A 21,400-nucleotide genomic window follows, 5' to 3' on the forward strand; every position below is an offset into this window, starting at 1 on the left:
ATGCCCCTGACAACTCGGGAAGGAGCTTTAAAAGGACTAAAACGAAGCACTTGCAAAGTTGGGTCTGGGGAACCTCTGACCCTCTAGATGAGGCTGAATGACAACTCCTGTCGGTCCCAGCAGGCATGGCCCAGTGGCCAGGGATGATGGGAGTTGTAGTTCAACAATGCCTGGAAGGTCAAAGATTTCCCCCCCACACACACACCTGTTATGAAGGGTTGCAATCAACTAACTCCGAGTAGACCCGTTGAAATCTGTGGGCTTTCGTTTTGTCATTCCTGTTGATTTCAAGTGGTCTTACTCGTCCGTGGGACTTGTGTCCCCCCACATCTGCAGATGGTGAGCACAGTCACGTCGTAACGAAACCTCTAATGCGTCGTCTGCCAAGATGCGGTTGTGCATCATCTGGAAACCAAGCCAAAATGTTTGCTTCTTGACTCAGAAGCAGTGTTTCCCTACCCCATGCAGATTCCGTCTAGTGAATGTCGCAGGATCCATTAATCTAGATCTCTTGAACTGGGTTGCAGTTCAAAACACCAAATAATTGGGGGAGGGGGACACCCAAAGCCTAACTGATCAAACAACCCATTTCAAAATCTCTGGGGTCTGCCACCCCAGCTGGACCTTTCTCTGTGGGAGGCAGCTGTCAGCCTTGGCCCCCAAATTCTGCCCCACGACATATCCCTTGGCTAGCTAGTTGGTTCCTTCCTGTGCCATTCCAGACTTAACTGGAGCTACCGGTATATGTGCATGGGGCCAATTCTGCAGGAGCACAGGAAAACAGGTTGAATGTGGTATCAGGCGTAGCGTTTCTGGAGAAATTCATCTTTTGTGGCCAAGTTTCTAGCCCTTTGTGACTGTGAGGGTAAGCAGCGGGGGTGGGGTGGTGTTTTAAGTTGCATGACCTTATATGAAGATTGCAGGCTCTTGGCTGGCTTGGGAGCAGAATCACAGAGTTGGAAGGGAACCTGAGGGTCATCTAGTTCAGGGGTCAGCAACCTTTTTCAGCCATGGGCTGGTCCACCGTCCCTCAGACCTTGTGGGGGGGCCGGACTATATTTGGGGGGGGGGATGAACGAATTCCTATACCCCACAAATACCCCAGAGATGCATTTTAAATAAAAGCACACATTCTACTCATGTAAAAACACCAGGCAGGCCCCACAAATAACCCAGAGATGCATTTTAAATAAAAGGACACATTCTACTCATGTAAAAACACGCTGATTCCCGGACCGTCCCTGGGCCGGATTGAGAAGGCGATTGGGCCGCATCTGGCCCATAGGCCTTAGGTTGCCTACCCCTGATCTAGTCCAACCCCCCTGCAATGTAGGACTATGCAACTGTCCCATACGGAGATCGAACCCGCAACCTTGGCATTATCAGCACCACGCTCTAACCCAATGAACTATCCAGACTGACTTATGGAATCGCCTCTATGCTCATCATGACAGACCTGCCGGCCAACCACCAATCTCTTGTGGCGACAGGCACCAGCTCATCTGGTGCAGCCCCTTTTTCTTAGCACGGAGATGAGGTTATGGGGGCAAAGCCTCGTATAGATTTCTGGCCGTCAGGAAAACCAGGAGGGGTTCATGTAGCGTGATCACTTTCCTTTTTTTTTTTTTAAACAGGATGTCTTGTTTGCCAAAATTCAACAGCGGCAGCAGGGTGTGTGTATAAAAGCTGTACCTGTTGCACTTCCGCCTGCCACTCTGACCAAAATGGCTCCTCCTCATCCTGCTCCTCTGCTCCATAGACCTGTGTGACGGCTGCCTAGGTCTTTCCAGCGGATGTCACTCATGTCGTGACATCTCCCTGTCCATCTGGGACCGCTTACAGTAGAGCAGAGCCACTTGGTTGGTAGCTTCTCATTGGATCCTGGACTGCATTAATCCAGGAGCAGCTAGCATAGCTCCCTCCAGATGTGGGAAGATTATAATCCCATGCTGGGGAAGCCTGATGGGATATGTAGTCCAACGACATTGCAGGGCGCCATGTTGGCTACCCCCAGCACAAGTAACAGCATATGGCGTTGCTCCCTCCCCAGAGGGAAGTCTGATACCATCCTTGCCGACGGCACTGCAAAAGACTGCACCAAACACCCCCATCAGCCGTTTTGTTGTGAAGACAGAGGGGAACGGTGCCAAGCTGAACCGGATTTGCCAAGGGAGATCCACTGGGAAGAGCGGGTGTGATCACCCCATCTCTTGACTGCAACGTTGCCAACTTTCCGACCGGCCTTTGTAGCTGCGTCTTTTAACCATGGCTTGATCTAAAACGAACAAACAACACACACACTGCAGTGTATAATGTTTTTCTTAATTTCTGTGCCGTGAGGACGTTTCACCGACGTTTCTGTAGACGAGGGTGCTTTAAAGGTACAGGAGTGGGGGCCCCAGAATGGCTTTTATATATTCCTGGTAAGAAGGCAACCTTATCCGGTCCGTGTGTCTTGCACAGGGCACGGCACACAGCCAGGAACAGATTAAGACAGCTTTTGCCAAAGCGGCGGGAGCCCTCTCAAGACGTTTTGTTGACAGGGGCCCAGACAGCGCTTTCGGAGAGGGCATCCGGTCAACAAAGGCTGGCTTAGGGCCTCCAGTCCTTGGCCCAATCCTGTGGTTCGGGCCTGGTATTTCGCACTGACATTCCTCTGTAATGCACTTGTTTGATTCCTCTAGGCCCTTTGTTTCGCCTCTGACTGTTCTGTCGTTTTTAGTAACCGTTATTTAAAGGAGATTTTGCTTTTCACGTGGCTTGTGTTTTGCTTCTCATGGTCGAAAAAGGCAGCTGGGCTTTCCCCTTGGATTTCTGCCACAGCTCAAAACAAAATCGGCCCTTCAAGATGGCGGGGAGCCTCCGGGTTAAAGTGGGCGGGGTGCCGGGTGAAACAGCTGGCTTGCCTGGTAGTGTAAGCAAGTTCTCTCACGACAGGAGCCGAGAGTCTTTTTTTCAGGCCAGGGGCCAGATTCCCCTCTGGGCGACCTTATGGGAGCCATATGCTAATGGTAGGTGGGGCAACAAATGTAGATTTATTTATTTTTTACCTCTGTGCACCAGACTAGCTTCTTCACCCTCTCACACTCCTCCCCTATTGTCCATGGATGGAAGACGGAGGCAGCAATATCAGAGTTCAAGGACACGGCTCAAAACACAGGAATGTGTGAAGCAGGGCCACTCGAGGGTGCAGTGAGGAGATTGTCACTGGAGCCAGACAGAGAGGCTTTGGGGCCAAATTTGATCCTTGGGAGCTGAGGTTCCTTGTTTTATGGGAATAGCTGTGGCTATTCTGTGAATGTGTCTGTGTGTGAGAGAGAGGACTCAGCTATACAGCTGCAAATAAAACGTTTTAAGTGTGTTTTAAGTGCAATATACGATGAGACACTAGATGGCAATGGTGAGCCTTATGGAAAATTCAATGTATTTTTTAAAAACGCTTTTCAGGACGTTTTTTTCTATGTGTGTAGATTCCACCAGGGGGCAGGAAGCGGTGGGTGCAGAATTCTATATCCCGAGAATCTCGGTTTTGTTTCAAATACAAGTTTCTAGTCCTTAAGGGAAGAGTTTAAAATGCGTGTACAGGCTGGAGAAATCAGAAAAGGTGGAGAAGCGGCCCACCTAAGTGAACCTCCCTGCTTTTTCTCGCAATGCAGGATCGTGGAAGAGAGAAAGGCTGTAGAACACCAGCCTTGTGGGCAGAGGCAATCCCTGGCAGGCAATTCTATTGGTTATTGACAGAAATAAATATATATAAAGGCAAGCAGGTCTGGTTGAACTGACTGGGCATCAGGTGATAGGAAAGGCCCTCCGGAACAGCCTGTATTGAGGCTAACGGGCAAACAATCTGGTATTAGGCAGCTTTCTCCCATCCGGTTAATCTGCATCATATACAGGTTGCAGGATTCTTAATGCAGAATCTGAGTCTCTATGGAACAGAATGATTGCTTTTAATGTGTGTTCCCCTCCTCCCACTTTAAAGGGGTTGTTTCTTATTAATCATTTGAAACAGAATGTTTTTTTCCTTTATTCTAACGTAGCTCTCCCTACCTTTACTGTTGCATTTATTTCTCGCCTTTGCTCCGAGGAGCTCAAGGGGGCATTTCATCCTCACAACAGCCACGTATTACGGTAATATGTAGGGGGTGGTGCCAAACAGTAGGCCTTAAGCCACGCAAAAAAAATTCACAGCAGCACATTTAAACTGCATTATTTTTGGACTGCACTGAGAATCCCACAGCGTTCATAAAAGGCGACCTTCTCGGTAGTGGCACGCGCCCTGTGGAACACCCTCCCAGCAGAGGTCAAAGAGATAAATAACTATCTGACATTCAGAAAATACCTGAAGGCAGCCCTGTTTAGGGAAGTTTTTAACCTGTGATATTTTAAATGTAGTTACAGGTGGGTAGCCGTGCTGGTCTGCCATAGTCGAAACAAAATAGAAAATTCTTTCCAGTAGCACCTTAGAGACCAACTGAGTTTGTTCTTGGTATGAGCTTTCGTGTGCATGCACACTTCTTCAGATGCACACTTCTTCACATTTTAAATGTATTTTAATATCTGTTGGAGGGCGCCCAGAGTGGCTGGGGGGACCCAGCCAGATGGGCGGGGTACAAATAAATTATTAGTAGTATTATTATTAGTATTATTATTATTATTTCCAGTCTGTGTAAAGAGTTATACATACAACAAGTTGAGTCACCCGCCCAAAAAGTGCAATCCTCTCTATGTTCTACTTAAAAAAATAAAAATAAAACCCTGTTAAATCCTGTTAAAACGAAGCACAAAAAGCTTCACAATTAATACATTTCCCAGCTGCCTGCAGAGGACTTCATTTCCCACAACCCCACTGGCAGCGAGGGACGTTCCCGTGCTTCCCTCTGACCTTCTCGCGAGACTTCAGCTATCCCGCCCTCTCCTTTCCCCGCCCTGTTCCTCGGCCGTTCTCTGCCCTCCCGTGATCCTTTGCGGTGTTGCTCTCGCTTCCCTTGACCAAAGTTATCCCGGCAGGCCTTGCGGCGGCCAGTCAAGTCAAGCGCGATGGCGGCGGCGGCGGCGGCGGCGACAACAACAACCACCACCACCGCAACGACGGCGGCGGCGGCTCCTTCGGGTCCGGCGAGCCCGGCTGGCCCCACGGCCAGAGACCTCTTCGCGGAGGGGCTGCTGGAGTTCCTGCGGCCGGCCGTGCGGCAGCTGGACACGCACGTCCACGCCGTCAGGCAAGTTGCTGCGCGGCAGGCAGAAGTTCTCCAGGTGCAGCTGCTTCACGCCAGCCCCGCCCCTGCTGAGAGCGGGGAACGCAGCCTTTCCAAAGTGGCTGCCTGGCCCAGAGCGGGCACTTGATAGATGTGCGCTTTGGCAGGTAGAAGTCAGCCAGGTGCAGCTCCCTCTACCCTGCCCGGCCCCTGTTGGTAGATCAGTAGGGATGCGGCTTTTTGAAGTGTATTTCCATCCATAAGTTCTGCAGCAGCAGAGAACAAGCCGCCTTTCCCATATCTGAAGACAGGAATTCACAGGGTTATACCGTGCAGTGCCGGATTTACGTATAAGCTAAACAAGCTATAGCTTAGGGCCCCACTCTCTTGGGGGCCCCAAAAAAATTTAAAGGGAAAAAAATGTTTGCATTATTAAGTTTGTTATGAATAAAAAATCATTTTAAGTTAGAGCTTAATAATTATTTCACTATTAATATACTTCTTAATTGTATTTCAATGTTACCGTAATATACTTAATTGTATTTCAGTTCAGCAATTACTTTGATAAAATACATACAGTGGTACCTCGGGTTGCGGACACGATCCGTTCCTGGGTGCCGTTCGCACCCCAAAAAGTCCGCATCCTGAGCGGCGATATCACGCATGCGTGAATCGCAATATTGCGCTTCTGCGCATGCGTGAATTGCACAGAATGCTTCATGTGCGCAGACTGTGTGGAGCACTTCTGCGTGTGTGCGCACGGCGAAACCCGGAAGTAAACACTTCCGGGTTTGCAGCGTTCGCAACCCGCAAAAATGCAACCTGAGGTATGACTGTATTTTGTTATGCGCAAATCCATAAATTACCATATAGCATATATTCAACACAAAAAGCAGTGACAGTTTGTTGTTGACAAAGGACAGCTGGACATAGAAAGGGCCCCATTACCTTCGGTAGCTTAGGGCCTCATCAAACCTAAATCCGGCCCTGATTATATGGAGTCCACCTAGCTCAGTATTGTCCACACTGAACGGCAATGGCTCTCCAGGGCTTCAGACCAGGGAGTCTCTCCCAGTCCTACCTGGAAAATGCAGTTTAACCTGGGATTTTTTGCTTGCAAGGCTGACACTTTTTTTATCACTGAGCTGTGGCTCTTCTCCGGACCCCTTCTATTGGTATTATTTGTGGCCCCCTCACCCCTGATTTCCAGAAGCAGGTATTCCTGGTGAGAAGGAACGAACCTCCCCCCAGTATTTTAGTTCATTATTACTCTTCTAGTCCACTTTTCCTTCAAGATGGTGCATGTGGTTCTTCATTTTATCCCCACAACAACCCTGTGAGGTAGCTTAGGCTGGGAGAGATGGCGATCGATCTGAGGTCATCCCAGTAAGCTTCCTGGCTGCATGGGGTTTTTGAAGCCTGGTCCTCTGGCATGAATGTTATTTTTTGTGGGCTAGTAAATTTCCATGGCATTCCCCCACCCCACCAGGCTGTTATATTCCTTTCTTGTTTTTCCTTGCAGGGAGAGTCAAGTGGAATTGCGGGAACACATCGACAGCCTGGCCACAGGTAAAAATATCTGCATAGTAGGAAGAATGTTTGATGAGAACATAACTGGGAGGGCAGAAGGAACTGGTTGCTTCTGGGATTTGTTAAATACTTTACCCCTTTTTCTCCCAGCCAGGAAGAAACAGCAATTTCAATATTGGTTTGTAAAATATTTCATTCCTCCCTGTATAAGTTCATTGGAATCCTATCCAAGGGGATTTAAGCATTGCCCCACCTGCTAGAGAAATGAAGCAATGACCGCCCCATATTCACTGAGCAGTAAAGAGTCTGCAGTGTTTTGTTAGAAGAGATCTTTCTTAAGCAGCAGTTTTTGCCCTGAAGGGCCAATAATAGTTAAAATTTTTATTTATTTATTTATTTATTTATTTATTTATTTAGTCTAGCTGAAGCTGTTATAAAGTTAAAATACATTACACAGTTAAAATAATTTTTAAAAGTTTGCTCCCTTGAAGAATTTAGCTTTTCATCCCCATAAACCTTTCTCTTTAAAATTGCAAAAAAGGCAAAAAAAAAGGCAAAACAGACCACTTTTTCAGAGGTGTAGGAGGACCTATCCTATAATAAAAAGTTAATTGAATACCCAATTGATCTAACTGGGAGATTTAAATCTTTTAACAAAGCTGCTCTTAAGTCCTAGTAGACTGGGCAAACCAGTAAGTAATGGGGTAAGTCTTCAGGCACTTGGGTAAACTCTCTCTTCATAGGGAGATTTGGCAATACCGTAGCATCCTTCACCTGTGGCAGCGTACATAGACTGGAGCTGCAGAGTTGTAAAGGCTTTTCTGTGTTTGACATTTGTGGTGCTGGTTATGTAGTGAGGGCGAGGGGTCTGAATGGGTAGTTTGGCATACCAGGCAGAAGCGTGATCAGCACAAAAACAATGCTTTAAAATAGATTTCATGTGGCGAGATGCCATCTCAAAGTCTAACAAAGTCCAAAGCAAGGTCATACTTATCAATAACATGTAGCATTCCCTGATTCCAAGATGGAGTCACCCTTTTGATGCCCAAGATGTGTGTTTTCAGGGCCCACCTTATTCCTACGGCTGTAATTTGTTTTACATTCTGAATTTCAAACTGTCGGAACCCACCCTGGGACCTGCTGGTGAAAGGTGGGTAAAATAAATGTTAACTACCAATCCTAGATCTTGCCTTGTAGGTCAGTTGCTGAGGTCTACTCTGCCATGGGCGATGTGGAAATTCATGGTTCAGATCCCGATCAGACTCATGCCTAAAAACCTTTCCCCCTCCCCTCTCCCCCAACTAGAGCTGTGTCGCATCAACGAAGACCAGAAGGTAGCCCTCGACCTGGACCCTTACGTCAAGAAGCTGCTCAACGCCCGGCGCAGAGTTGTCCTCGTTAATAACATCCTGCAAAATGCTCAGGTGTGTGTGAGAGAGGGATGCACTTTTTATACCAACCTTCCTCTTATGTAACACGTTACAGCTCTTTTAAGTTGCAGCCAGAGTAGGCCCTTACTGTTCTGGGGTAGAAAATCTGCCTTGCACTTGATCCACAGCATCTCCAGGTAGGTGGAAGAAAAAAAGGTAGTGGTGGGGACCTCTTTGCCTGAAACTCCAGAGGGCTGCTGCTAGCCAGAGTAGACAGTATTGAGCCAGATGGACTAGTCATTGGACCTGGTTTAAGGCAGTTTTCTACCTGGAAACTCAGGACTGTAATTTATTTATTAAATTTATATACAGCCCTTTATCTGAGGGTCACAGGGTGATTTGCAGTATAAAAATATTTAACTGTGACCATTGAGACCTAGAGGTTGGGCATTTAGAAGGCACATTACACTGATTCTGTTCTGGTTTTGGTTTTTCATTCGCTTCCATGCTCAACATCTCCTATAATCCTATTATCTTCAGCCCCAGCAATTGTAGAAACACACTGAGGTGTATGTGCTTGGGGAAAATAGAAGCCTTGAAGGTCTCCTTTGTTAACCCACTGCCTTCCAGATCTTATGGGTGGCACTTAACACTATGGATTGATTTAACTGCTATGATGCTCTTTCTCCCCTCACCCTTGGACTATAGGACTAGCAGGCAGGCTATTTAGAATGTTGGCCTTTAATTTTTTCACCGAGATCTTGTTGGAAGGTGCAAGTCCTGACTGAAAACCTATCCTACAAAGGGCTGGCAGCACAACAATGTAGCTCTGCCCAGTTGGCGAAGGTCTCCTGCACTTCAAGAAGACTAGAACTTGTAAATGGAGCTGTCTTCACTGCTTACGAAACTCTTGCTGAAACCATTCCCTCTCCTTTGCAGGAGCGCTTGAGAAGGCTCAGCCATGGTATAGCGAAGGAGACTGCCCGCAGAAAAGCCATGCTTGAAGCCGGCGGTAGCTACCCCCAAGGCTCGCCCAGCAAATGAGAGGACCTTTCCTAAGGGAAAAGTGGTGTGATTTCCAGAGCTGCTGTTTCCTTACGGATGCTGCCAGCTTCTAAGCACAACACGAAGAAAGATAAAGAGTTGGGCTGTTGGGCACTGCATGGTGCTAGGAAAAGCTCCTGCGCTGCGGACAGGAATTCCTGCATATGGAAGACTCATCTCATAAAGAAAGAAAGGTTTTGGGCACAAATTTCCTATCATGCTTCCCCCTGCCGAGGTACTCTTTCAGGTGGAGTTGGTGCAATTGGGCCTGCTTATGGCTGCGGAGTGACACAGAACGTGGCCGAGAATGGTGCCTCTTGCTTGTGCAATAAAAGTTCACTGCTAGTTAACACGGGACAAGGCCTCCTGTGCTCAGTCTGTTGCACTTCAGGGGTTTCTGAAAGCTGTTGTAGGGAATGTGCGGTTGAGCCGCTAGTCACGGAAACTTTTCATGCAAAGGAAAAGCAAATGGGAACAAAGAGGATCCAAGCTAAGGGACATATTTGGGAACAGCAACACGCTGGAGGTCCGACTTTTAAAGTTAATAGATTTACTGCTTTTCTTGAGCATCCCCTGGCCTGAAGTTCCAAGCCTGGTGCTCGGTGCCCAATGAGCTTGGTTTCAGCTCTTGTTTACTATTTCTTCTTTAAAAAAGTCTCCTAGTTCTTACTCTTCATCTAAATAAAGGAGGTCCTGCTGAGAGATAGCTAAGAGTTTGCAAGAGTTGCTAACAGTTTTGAGAAAGAAAAAAAAAGTTGCCATTTTAGGAGCTTGACCATTTTCTGGAGGTCACTTTTGTAACAGATCCTGGTTCTTATCAGTTGATGTAACCAATTTGGTAGATCCAGCACCCAGACAGACGAACCAACTAACAGCTTTTTAAAAGGAAAACACAATTTTAATAGCAAGAGCTTTAAAAACAAGACAATTAGAATAACACAGAGAAAAGGGAGTCAGGTTTGGCCTTCTTCAGCTGTTCATCCATCAGTAGCAGAGGCAAGGGGAGAGGTCACTGAAAGACAAGCAAAACAGCTCTTGAACACCAGCTCAGGCCATTTCTCCTCTTCTTTGCTTCTAAATCAGCACTCTAAGCAACACAGGTATTCCACACCATAATTATCCAGGGGTCACTAGTCTCTTATCCACCCCACCCACCAGTCAAATAAAACAAACAGGCACACCACTTTTCAAGGGGTTCTGGGTAAAAAGTATGACCCAGGAAATTTAACCTTGGCCTTGGAAAGGACATGCAGCTCCAAGGGGGTGTGGGATAGAGTGCCATCTGTAGCTCTCACCACCAGGGTAAGCGTATCCAGAATAGACACCAAGTCAAGGGGCTCAGTGGAAGGGAAGCCACGAAGAGGGAATAAAGGTGGCTGGAGTGGAGAAGGGAGCTCCTGGCATAACCAGCTACCAATCAGGTGTGCTGGAAGAGCTGTGTTACTGTCGGGGGTGAGAGAAACCAAAGAGGGCTGCCCCCTTGAATCCGCCACATCACACCTGGCAGGTCACTCCTGGGTTTCCATGCTCTCTTCCTCTTCTCCGGTAGCAGTCTCTTCCTGGTTCTCCTCCTCCTCTTCCCCTTCCTTCTTCTCGGGTGGTTTCTCATATGCTTTCTCCGACGGGGTCACAATCACACCTTCCCAGGTAGACATCTCGGTAGCCAGGTCTGCGAAACAAGGAGTGTTCCAGGGTGGTGGTGAGTCAGGTAGTTAAGCCTGTACAACCAACATTACACTAGAGCAGGAACCTTTGGCCCTCCGGATGTTGCTGAACTACAACTCCCAGTAGTTATAGCAATCATGACCAGGAATGAGGGGAGTTGTAGTTCACCCGCAGGGCCATGGGTTCCAAATACCTGGGCTAAGTGCACCAAGGAACGAGCAGCCACGGGCCAGCATGCAATCCTATCCTTATTCTGAATTTAAGTCACACCAAGTTCAATGGGGCTTACACTCAGGATTGCTGTTTGATGCTGCTGTCAGCCATGGCACAGGATTTTCGCTGCCTATTTCTAAACATCTTTCACCTCAACTACAGCCAAAAGGCTGCAATGTAGTAGAACCAAGTGTGGCTTTATTCCTATTTGTAGACCCCCCTGGTCCCTCTAGCACAAGACTTGGAGCCAACAATATTTTAACACCTGAGGCTGCTGCTGCTGCTGCTCACTTGTCTAGAGGTAAAGACTGTTTAGAGTATCTGCACCCCGATTTTTGGCCAAAAAGATTCCCAGATTGGCTTATGTACAATCAGTTAAAACAAAACAGACCCTGCCTGCATGCTTGCAATTTAAAGGAACACTGCACACCAAGGGAAGCGGAGGCACCTGATGGAGCAGGGGAGTGAGTGAGCCCTGCTTCCTATCTCTCATGGAGGCAGTCTGATGAAACGCCTGCTCCCAGGTGACAGCTGAAGGAGAGGAGGCCTGATGGAGCAGGCCTGTCCTAGCAAAACTGTTTGATAGAGCCCCATTTTCCATCTCTCTTTCCAACATAGGAACCTGCCTTATACCCGGTGAGACTCTTGGATCCATCTACCTCTGTACCGTCTACTCTGACTGGTATTCTCCAAGGTTTCTGCCCGGAGGCTGTCCCAGCCCAACAAGGAGATGCCAGACATATGCTCCAGTCCCTGAGCAACAGCTCCTTCCAAGAGCTCCTACTTACAGTTGGCATCTCCTTCTTGCCCAAGGATCTTCCGGTACCCGCCATGGGAGAGAATGCGGACCAGGGTTTGGGCTGTGTAGCAGACCATGTCCTAAATGGGAAGAGAAAGGCCAGTCACACATCGTCCCCTCCCTGCACTTTCGGGGCCTCTTCCAAGGCTTCTCTGGGCTGCAAATCCACCTGCACAGCACGTTTCTCTTGGAGCGACAGCAAGGGCACACACGCTTGCCTCTTTAAACAGTGCAGGGCACACAGCAGTTGAACTTCATGCTTCTGTAATCTGCAAAGCATCTCAAAGCAGGTGTGAAACCTATGGGCCCAACTCTGACAATCCTATGCAGGCATTTTAGCCATGAGGATTAGAAATATTTGTAGGAGGCCAAAATCTGCTGAGAAGCTGGAGGCGTGGTGCTCATCTTGCTCCGGAAAGAATTTGAATAGTTAACACTTCTTTCACAGAGTTTACTTTGAAACAGCCCTGGCAGGCAGGCCAATGTTATTAAGAGTAGAGGCTTGGCTAAAGCCATGTATACTAAGTCTGGCAGAGGCGGGGACTTTCAGCTCATGTTTATAGCCACTATACCAGCGATGGTCCTCCATGTGGTGTTGAGCTCCCGTAAGCCCCAGAAGGGCCAATGGCTAGGGTTAATGTGAGCTGGGAGTGCAGCAGCATTTGGAGGGCCACAGGATCCCCACCCCCTTCCCCAGACACATATCCCAACCAATCAGGGATCACATATCAATTTGCATGCAGATGTAACTGTGTGGATCACGTGGCCCTGCAGATGTTAATGGGCTCCCAACTCCCATCAGCCCCAGCCAGCATGGCCAACTGTCAGGGACGATGTTGAGTTGTGGTTCCAACAACACTTGGGAGAGCCACAGGTCCTCAACCCCTCTTGTACATTCTTGTACAAGTGTCCCCCCCCCTAAATCCCTGCACTATACGGTATCTCAGTTGAAGGAGGGGGACGGGTTACCTGCTGCTCCAGGGTCATAACTGTGTGGACTCTGAAGTTCCCACTCTCACAGGGGTCAGTGATGCCGACAGAGCCAGGAAGGAAGAGCCCAGCGGCCAAGATCTGAAGGCAGCGCCTGTGAAGAAGCAGCAAGATTAGTAATAATAATACCCCCGCCATGTAGCATTTGGAAGACATGAATTCTCTTCTTCCCTCCTGAATTTTAAAAGTGTTTTGACTATACCTGTAGGCAACATTGAGAGCCAAGGGCTGCCGTGTGGGGTTGTTCATCACAGCATAGTGTCCCTAGAACCAAAGAGAAGAGCACATAGTAGAGCTTTGTTTTCTCTATCCTGCTTCCCCAGTTACTGGCAATACAATTCTGTCTCTGTTGACTTGGGAAAGGATTCCAACTAAATTCAGTTGGGCTTACTAAGAAGACAGTTCAACATTTTATTTCATTAAGCACTGGCAGCCTCATACCTGGAGCTGCTCAGGAATTTTAGGAAACAAACGAAAACCAGTGGAGTTTTGAAATCAGTGGTTTGGCAAGGTTCAGTCTGCCATCTTGATTGAAAATGGCATCCAACTGGATGCAAAGGTAAGTGAAAAGCTGCTCATTGATCTCAGGAGACACTGCCTTAAAGAGGTGTCCAAATGCACAGCACACAACTTTCCAATATATATAGTAAATATGTTGTCACCATTTCCTTCCATGCAGAATATTTATATTCACAGAGGGGGAAGATAAGTTAAGGAGCACCTCAATCTTATGCAATTACCTGCAAATGAAAAACAACCCTTCTAAGTATGCAGTACATTATGGATTAAATTATTCAGGAGACTGTCTTTGACCCAATGGAGTCTCCACATTCATTTCCTGTTTCTCCATCGTCTCTGCCTTCCTTAACTGTTTTAAATTCATGATTTTTTTTAAAAAAGATCTGTCCTAGTTCTGATCTACAACTTCAAAGTGTTGTCACACAGGGAAAAGGGATGCAGATCGCTGCCAAGCTTCTCCCACCTGCAAAAGCAGGATGCTTGAATGTTTTGATCAAGAAAGCATAACATGATGCAGCCACCATTAGAGAATCAGCCCACGCTGGAAGCCAAGCACCTGCCCTTGATTTCTCCACATACCAGCAGGTCAAGAATCCAGGGTGTGAGGGGTTCAAAGCCTGGGAACCGCATCCTGAGGTCCTTCAGCAGACGGATCAAGACTTTCACTCTGAAAGAAGGTAACAATGTCATCTATCTATCTATCTATCTATCGTGTTGTTGATACTATCCTTGTTTTAAAATGATTTTTGTGTGTATTTGTTTTGAATTGGCTTGTGGATTGTAGCCATGTTTTATTTATTTGAACCATGCTTTTGGGGGGGTGTTTGGATCAAGCAGTTTATAAATTTTCTAAAACAAATGGTGGTGATAGTTTTCTCTAGAATACTGGACTCTGTACTACTAAAGAGGAAGGTGTCCATTGGCGAATTAGCAACAAAAGCTACATGAAATCTCCCTATTTAGAGGCATTTACCTCTGAATGCCATCTGCAAGGGGGCAAATTCTGTGTGTATGTGTGTGTGTTTGGCTTCTGTCTTCATATACTACTTGTGGGCTTCCCAGAGACATCTGGTGAGCCACTCTACAAAATGGGATGCTGGACTAAATTGACATTTTGGTCTGATCCAGCAGGACTACTTTGCTCTTATGCCATCTTAAGTGATCCAAATGCAAAGGCATGAATCTTGGGCAAGCAGCACTAGAAGTGAGCACATCTACACAAAGAACACCTCATCCTTGTGGCTCAACTGCCCCCATGCCAAAGACCAGAGAATTAGGAGGAGGCTCACTGTGAGCAGACATACACCCCCAGGATATAGGAGTTCTGCCAGGGGTTAGGACCTGGACCAAGAGCACCAGAAGGAAGCAGCTGGAGCAAGTCCAAACTCAGAGATGCATCAAAGCCTTGATGTTTCCCAGTGTAAGAGCTAAGGTTGACCCTAGTCTGCCTTAGGTTTTACAGATTAGGGAGCTTCCTCCCTTGTGTCCTTCCACAAGGGCAGGAGAACCTTTTTGAGCCTTAGGGCAGCATTCCCTTCTGGTGGGCGGGGGGGGGGGTTAGAGGCAAAAGTGGGCGGAGCAACAAATGTAAATGTAACCTTTATACCATATGTGACCTTTATACCGTAAGGTTAGTTTCTTGCACACACCTCTCTGTCCTCCATGCAGACAAACAAGCAGCATTATCAGAGATCAAGGACACACTGCAGTTAGGGGTCTTGTTTTATTTTGTTTTTTTAAAAAAAAAACACCTTGGGGGCAAAAGCAAGGCTAGAAGGCTTGGAGGGCCACCTCTGCAGCAGGAGGAAAGGTGGCTCCCCAAGCACAAAGGAAGAGAGACTTACGTGGACTGAACTTACGTGGACTGAGACGCGTTTTCCTCAAACCAGCGAGCGTGTCGGATAGCTGCCAGAGCACTCTGAAGCACTTTGATATCCACTGGTGAGTGGAGAGAAGTGGCGGCATTAGGGAAAGTGTGTTCAGCAGGGAAACAGCCTTCTATGCTGGGCACACACACCCCCACCCAATAAAAACAGCACACAAGGCCCTCTGGGCAGGTTGCTCTTTTCTACTCTTCTACCAAAAGCGCAACCTATTTAAGCAAGGTTAACCTCCATCCATCCTGCCCTTCCCCCTGCCCCTCCACTGCAGAGAAAACAAACTGCCTGGATTTCCTTACGGTGCAGCTCGGGATCCAGCTTGCGAAGGTTGGGGGGCACAGTGGTTATAAGAATCTTCACTGTTGCATCTGCAGAACTGATTTCAAAGCCGGTCTCATTGGTGAGCATGGTCAGTACTAAGGGGAGAAAAAGTCAGGGATGAAATGAGCCAAGAAGTGACTGAAGAGTAGCTACAGATCTCAATTCTTGGTGAGATTTCTCTCTGTATTGTGGACCAGATAGTACTCTGGACCCCAGTAGTGAATCTTGCCCAAATCAGTGGTCCTTCAGATGTTGTTCGACTCCAACTCCCAGCAGCCCAAGCATGGCCAATTATAAGAGATGATGGGACTTGCAGTCAAGCAGTATCTGGAATGCCACAGTCTTCCCATCCCAAATCCAGCCAATTGCATCTGAGTCAAAAGACAGGTGTTTTCCCGAGGCAGCTCAAGTGTCCATTTGTTTCCTGGCTGTGCCACTAGCATATACCTTTCCCCCTGGGGTTATTTTGCTTGGAATGCAGCACTGTGCTGATGCACAGAACAGGGCAATGGCAGACAAAACGTGTTGCTCACTTTCAGCAGGATCCTGCGTCCTCAGGCTTTCCACAACTTTGTTTCCCAAGGCGGCAACAGCTTCCACTGTGGATGGAAGCAGAAGTCAAAATTAATTGCAGAAGGCTCCATTAGAACACACTCCCCACCCCACTGCCAATTTTCCCTTCCCTTTGCGAATATGAAAACTTACATGTGGGCAAGATTTTCAGGATCACAACTAGATCTGCCACATTGTGGCCAGTCATCATGGTTCCTTTCTTGTAGGATCCCACTTGGCGAACCTCTTCGATTTGCTGGCAAGGCGAGAGAGAGAGATGTACACATAAATATGCTGTTCAGATCTTCCGAAGTTGGCCCACAAAGCCTCCAAGCCCACCGCCCTTCTCTCTTGAAAAGTACATAGAGCTAAAAAATTAAATTGGAAAAGTGACACTCTTTCCCACTTCCCCTTTCAGCTCTATGTTTTTTAAAGGCTCAGAGCCTCTCACTTTTGGGGTGGCTGATCTGGGGAGTGGGGAGAGAGATGAACGGAGAGGATGGTGCCCACAGCACTTGCTCAGAAATTCAAATGTAAACTTTAAAAAAGCTGTTGCCTGTGACACTCTGAAATCTAGGCTAGAAGGACTGATGTGATCCTGCCTGGAGGCTGGCTCAGCGGAGATTCTGTTTCAATCCCAGTTTGGCAATTGTGTCTACTGAGAGAAGTCTCACAGCAAACCACAACCCTTTAGATGAAAACACATACTCCCTTGATAAACGTGAGTATTCTCCCAATGTCTTCTCAGTGAAGACTGACTCACCACTTCAAATGTTCCTGGAGCCACAATCAAGTTGTCAATCACATTGTTGATCTTGGTCACCAGAGAGAGGATAGAAGCCTAGTACAGAAGGGGGAAATAGAGTAGTACGTGGCTATTTGTTTATTACCTGATTTATATACCGTATTTTAATGTGCAATTGGCTGTTCAAGGCAGCTGTGCAAAATTTAACATATTAATAAATAAAACATCCAATCAAAACCACAAATTACACAGTAGCAGTTAACTGTATCCTTAGCTCATCAAGAAAAAGTGTGCCCTTCATATTACAACGTCTAAAGTAAAAAAGACAAGACTATGTTTGTATATCAAGGAAGGGCTGCAATGTAATCTACTAGGATTTAGTAACTTTATTATTTTGGGAATAATTTAAAACTTAAATTCAGGAACGTGGCTTATTTTTTGAGAACGGGTAGTAAAAGGCCTCTAAGAAATTGTAGGCTATATGAGGTTTAATGATGATTACTGCTTTCAATTTTTATCTCAAAGAGCATTACTGCCTTTTATTATTGATTTATTTTAACTCCTAGAGGAAACAGAGGTCTGACCACCCCTATGTAGGAAAAGCAACTGAATAATTTTATCCAAGGTTCCTATCCCACCTCCTTGACAGAAACCTCTTAATTCTACCATGGAGAGTGCAGCAATCATGTAGGACACACCTGTTCAGCAGAAGTGGGAGCAAGGTCCTGATTTCTCTTTAGCAAGGCTTCGCTGAAGGCAGTCTCATCTGGGGCGGGTTTCACACGGGGGAAAGCCATTTCGCACTGAAGGAAGGAGGACACCTTTATGAAGACTTTGACACACCCACACACAGTGCACTATGTTCATCCTCAGTGGTCCCATTTAGGCAGTGTTCATATATGTGCTTTCACCACACAGCACCACCAAACAGTGATCTGTGCACGTGACACAGCCACCAACAACAGGCAGGTATTGAACAAACAGGACAGGTTGTTTTTTTAAGGCAGGTGGCGGGTGGCGCTGTGGGTTAAACCACAGAGTCTAGGGCTTGCTGATCAGAAGGTCAGCAGTTCGAATCCCCGCGACCGAGTGAGCTCCTGTTGCTCGGTCCCAGCTCCTGCCCACCTAGCAGTTCGAAAGCACGTCAAAGTGTAAGTAGATAAATAGGTATCGCTCCAGTGGGAAGGTAAACAGTGTTTCTGTGTGCTGCTCTGGTTCGCCAGAAGCGGCTTTGTCATGCTAGCCACATGACTTGGAAGCTGCATGCCAGCTCCCTTGGCCAGTAACACGAGATGAGCACCGCAATTCCAGAGTCAGACACGACTGGACCTAATGGTCAGAGGTCCCTTTACCTTTACCTTTAGGGCCTCCACCCATCTCTTCATGTGTGGTCTCTTCATGTGGATCTCACCCATCTCTTCATGTGTAATGCGTGGGTCTAAAAGTCTGATTCCTGCTCCAAGGCATTACAAAAATTGATGTCAACCCTGGGCACTACTATTTTCCTAGCATATTTTCAGAATGCAGGTGCACCATTTTGTGGCTATATCTGGAAAGCTTCCAAGTTCTCCAATCCCGCAGCTTGCTGGGCTGATTTTTAGTTTCCCAAGAAAAACGTAAGACTGCCAGCCACATTCAAAAGCACCTGTCAGGCCTACTCACCACATAGAAGTCAAAAGGGATGTGAGGCACGAAGGGTCGGAACCTGAAACACAGTTAACATAGGAAGGTGAGCTTTGATTTTGCTCTTGCCAGATTTTACAGTACATTCAAGACCTACATCACAGGTTTGATATGTTCTTTAGCTTATCCTGACTTTACTTAAGGGATGTTATAAGGAAGAAGGATGTGAAGCTAACATCCTAAGAGCCTATGTGTGATTATTCAGCCCCAGATTTAGTTAGTCCCAAGTAGGAACACTTATGCTTGGGAGGAAGCCACAGCAGCAGAACCAATGAGGCTTCCTGCCTAGAAAACTTGGCCATCTAAACGATAGTGTGTTCTGTCTACTGAGACACACAGTTTCAGTTGTTCCATTTTGGCCTTGTATGGGTGGAAATGTCTCCTGTCTGAATGCCTGCCTGCTTCCAGCCACTGCAGACACAACTTTACTGAATAGACCAGTGGGCTTCCTTCAGTATTCCCTGGAGAGAACCCTGCCTGAAACACTGGACAGCCACTGCCAGTTACTGGAGACAATACTGAGCAGGTACATGGACCAATGGCCCTGTACAATATAAGGCAGTTTCCTGTGTTTGTGCTGCTAAAAATGGACAGACGCCTAACTTTTGTGTGGGACTTACCCACTGCCAGGACCACCCCGAGAACCAAAGCGTCCGCCACGACCACGGCCTCTGTCACCCCTGAAAGAAATAACGGGGGAAGAAGAGGGGGGAAAGTCATAAGTACAAGCAAGAGCCACAATCTGCTACCAGCTGTTCCCAGAGGTTTGTTTCCTTAAACCCTTTTCCTCCCTTTACATTAAACATCAGGCAACTGGTGCCCTCCAGATGTTGGGACAGCAAAGCCCATCATTCATGACTATTGTCCATGCTGGTTGGAGCTGATGAGAGCTGGGAGTCTAGCAACATCTGCCGGGCCACAGGGTCCTCACGTGTGGGGTTGACAATACCAGGTTGGGCAGACCAACGGTTATCCTAAGTTCACTTCCTTCTGCTATCCAGTCAAGTCACACATGCCTTTTGAAGCTCAATAACACCCAAGGCCCATGAAGCCCCAAGCCCAACCCGCTCTTATTGTGAAGTCTATCTCCCCATTATCTGCTGACTGCAGAGAGGTAGACTGCATCTGCCCCTGGAAGCCTCACCTTCAGCTACCTCACCCCTCCCTGTTATCCGATGTAGAGAGGGTAGATTACTTCTGTACATGGAGGCCCACCCTTTGGCTATCCTGTTTCTCCCCACCCATTATCTGACCCTTTCAGAGAAGTAGACTCCTTCTGTACTTGGGGGTCCATCCTTTGGCTGTTGTATCTCTCTCCCATAGGAGGGCAGTGGTGTCCACCAACTTGGATGGCTATAAAAGTGGATTTGGCAAATTCATGGGAGAAGGGAAGTACCCATGGCAACTAGCCATGATGCCTCTGAATGCCAGTGGCCAAAAAGGGAGAGGCGGCTATTTGTGTTGGGGTCTTCCTGATTGTGTGCTTCCCTTTGGGGCAGCTGGTTGTACACTGTGGGAACAGGATGCTAGACTAAGATGAGCCATTGGGACCTGATCCAGCAGCCGGGCTTTTCTGTTCATAGAATCACAGAACTGTGGGAGTTGGATGGCGAGGAGGGGGGTGGGGTAAAAGGTAAAAGATGAGACTTAATAGGAAGGCTATCCATGGTATTCCGACGTCAGAGGGTAAAAATGATTTGGAGAATGGAAGAAATATGCAGGTTTATATGAAAATGTGTTGATTATATTACTTTTTAAGGTAGGAATTAGAAGTAATAAGAGCAATAGCTTTACTGAGTTAAGAGAAGAAAGGATATAAGAAGTTAAGATTTGGAATGCGATGTTTCATTTGATAATAATAAGTTTTAAGATATAAGATATGTTGATATTTTATATGATGATTAAGAATAATGGTGAATGATTGTTAAACTAGCTACAAAGTTACTAAAGTAAATTAGAATTGAACGCAGAAGAGAGAACGGAGGAAGTCCCCCAAACAAGATTCAAAATAAGAGTATGATATATAGATTGGTGTGTTCCTGTGTTTTGTAGTGTTATAGGTTTGTATTACTTTTTATTTGATTGTTATTTGTATTGTGTGTTGAATTTGTTTTTACGTGTATAATGTATGTTTGTTATTTGCTGTTTTCAGGTGGAAATACCTATAAATTTTCTTTTAAAAAAAGGAAGGGGGCACCAAGGGTCATCTAGCATTTGGCAGGGGGATAGGGCAGGCAAACGACAGCCGGAGGTGGAGCTTCCAAGTGCAAAAGCAGTCTATCTCTCTCTCGCGCGCGCCCTCCCATATTCAGGTAGAAAAGCAGACTCCTTCCGTCCCTGGTGGTTCGGGGGTTTCCTTGTCCTGCTTATTGAGCACAGTTCGCCCCAAATAAGCGCCCTCCCCACAAAAAGTGAGCTCCCGCCTTGACCCCCAATCTTTCCATTCCCCTCTTCCTGCCCCCAATTCCCCTCCCCCGCCCACGTGCCAGCCCCTCCTCCGTTTCCCCCCTTCCTTTACTTGCCTCATGATTCCGACGAGCAATAACCGTCGCTGCTGCTCCGGCGTTAAAAAAGAAAAAAAAACCGGTGCGGCGAATGAGGGGATTTGGGGGGAGGGGGCGGAGGAAATATGAAAGAAAAGCCGCCCGGCCTAACTTGCGCCCGCCGCTCTGCGCACCTCGCAACAAGCTGCACCGCTATTGGTCCCCTTAGGCAGTAGCAGCCGCCGTTATTGGCTGCCTCCGCGGCTCCCCTCCTTCAGCCAATCCTGTCCTCGTGTCCCACAGTGGCTTCCCGCCCGCGTCTTAGCTTCCGTCATCTCATTGGTTCATTTGGACCGTCTGTCATTCGGAAGACAAGCACACGGCCCGCGAGCGGCGAGCCAATGACAA

At 47.3% G+C, this 21,400-nt stretch overlaps 2 protein-coding genes across 2 annotated transcripts; one reads left to right on the forward strand and one right to left on the reverse strand.

The window, feature by feature from the left end:
• Positions 1-5,082: 5,082 nt before the first annotated feature.
• SNAPIN (SNAP associated protein) lies at positions 5,083-9,499 on the forward strand (the record flags this gene model as incomplete). Its single annotated transcript, XM_033135935.1, has 4 exons — positions 5,083-5,222; positions 6,721-6,767; positions 8,034-8,152; positions 9,038-9,499. Coding segments are annotated over 4 exons (411 nt in total), but the record flags the coding sequence as incomplete, so codon positions are not given.
• A 519-nt stretch (positions 9,500-10,018) lies between these two features.
• Positions 10,019-21,129, reverse strand: ILF2 (interleukin enhancer binding factor 2). The gene is made up of 15 exons (XM_033174778.1): positions 21,032-21,129; positions 19,130-19,189; positions 18,489-18,531; positions 17,525-17,629; positions 16,845-16,922; positions 16,235-16,337; positions 16,063-16,128; positions 15,508-15,624; positions 15,188-15,266; positions 13,908-13,995; positions 13,012-13,073; positions 12,789-12,903; positions 11,809-11,899; positions 10,643-10,811; positions 10,019-10,154 (listed from the first exon to the last, which is right to left on the reverse strand). The coding sequence occupies exons 1-14, from the start codon at positions 21,034-21,036 to the stop codon at positions 10,651-10,653; spliced, it is 1,173 nt and encodes a 390-aa protein (XP_033030669.1). The 5' UTR covers positions 21,037-21,129; the 3' UTR covers positions 10,019-10,154; positions 10,643-10,650.
• Positions 21,130-21,400: the final 271 nt, after the last annotated feature.

The sequence above is a fragment of the Lacerta agilis genome, chromosome 17, assembly GCF_009819535.1.
Source record: "Lacerta agilis isolate rLacAgi1 chromosome 17, rLacAgi1.pri, whole genome shotgun sequence".
Lineage (NCBI taxonomy): Eukaryota > Metazoa > Chordata > Lepidosauria > Squamata > Lacertidae > Lacerta > Lacerta agilis.

Excerpts from the sequence above, each read along its gene's own strand:
- ILF2 (XM_033174778.1), bottom strand. Across the intron at positions 16,923-17,524 it reads CTCCCACTTCTGCTGAACAG|GCTTCTATCCTCTCTCTGGT; the intron begins GTGTGTCCTACA and ends CTTCTGTACTAG. Across the intron at positions 10,812-11,808 it reads GCAAGAAGGAGATGCCAACT|ACCTGGCTACCGAGATGTCT; the intron begins GTAAGTAGGAGC and ends CTTGTTTCGCAG.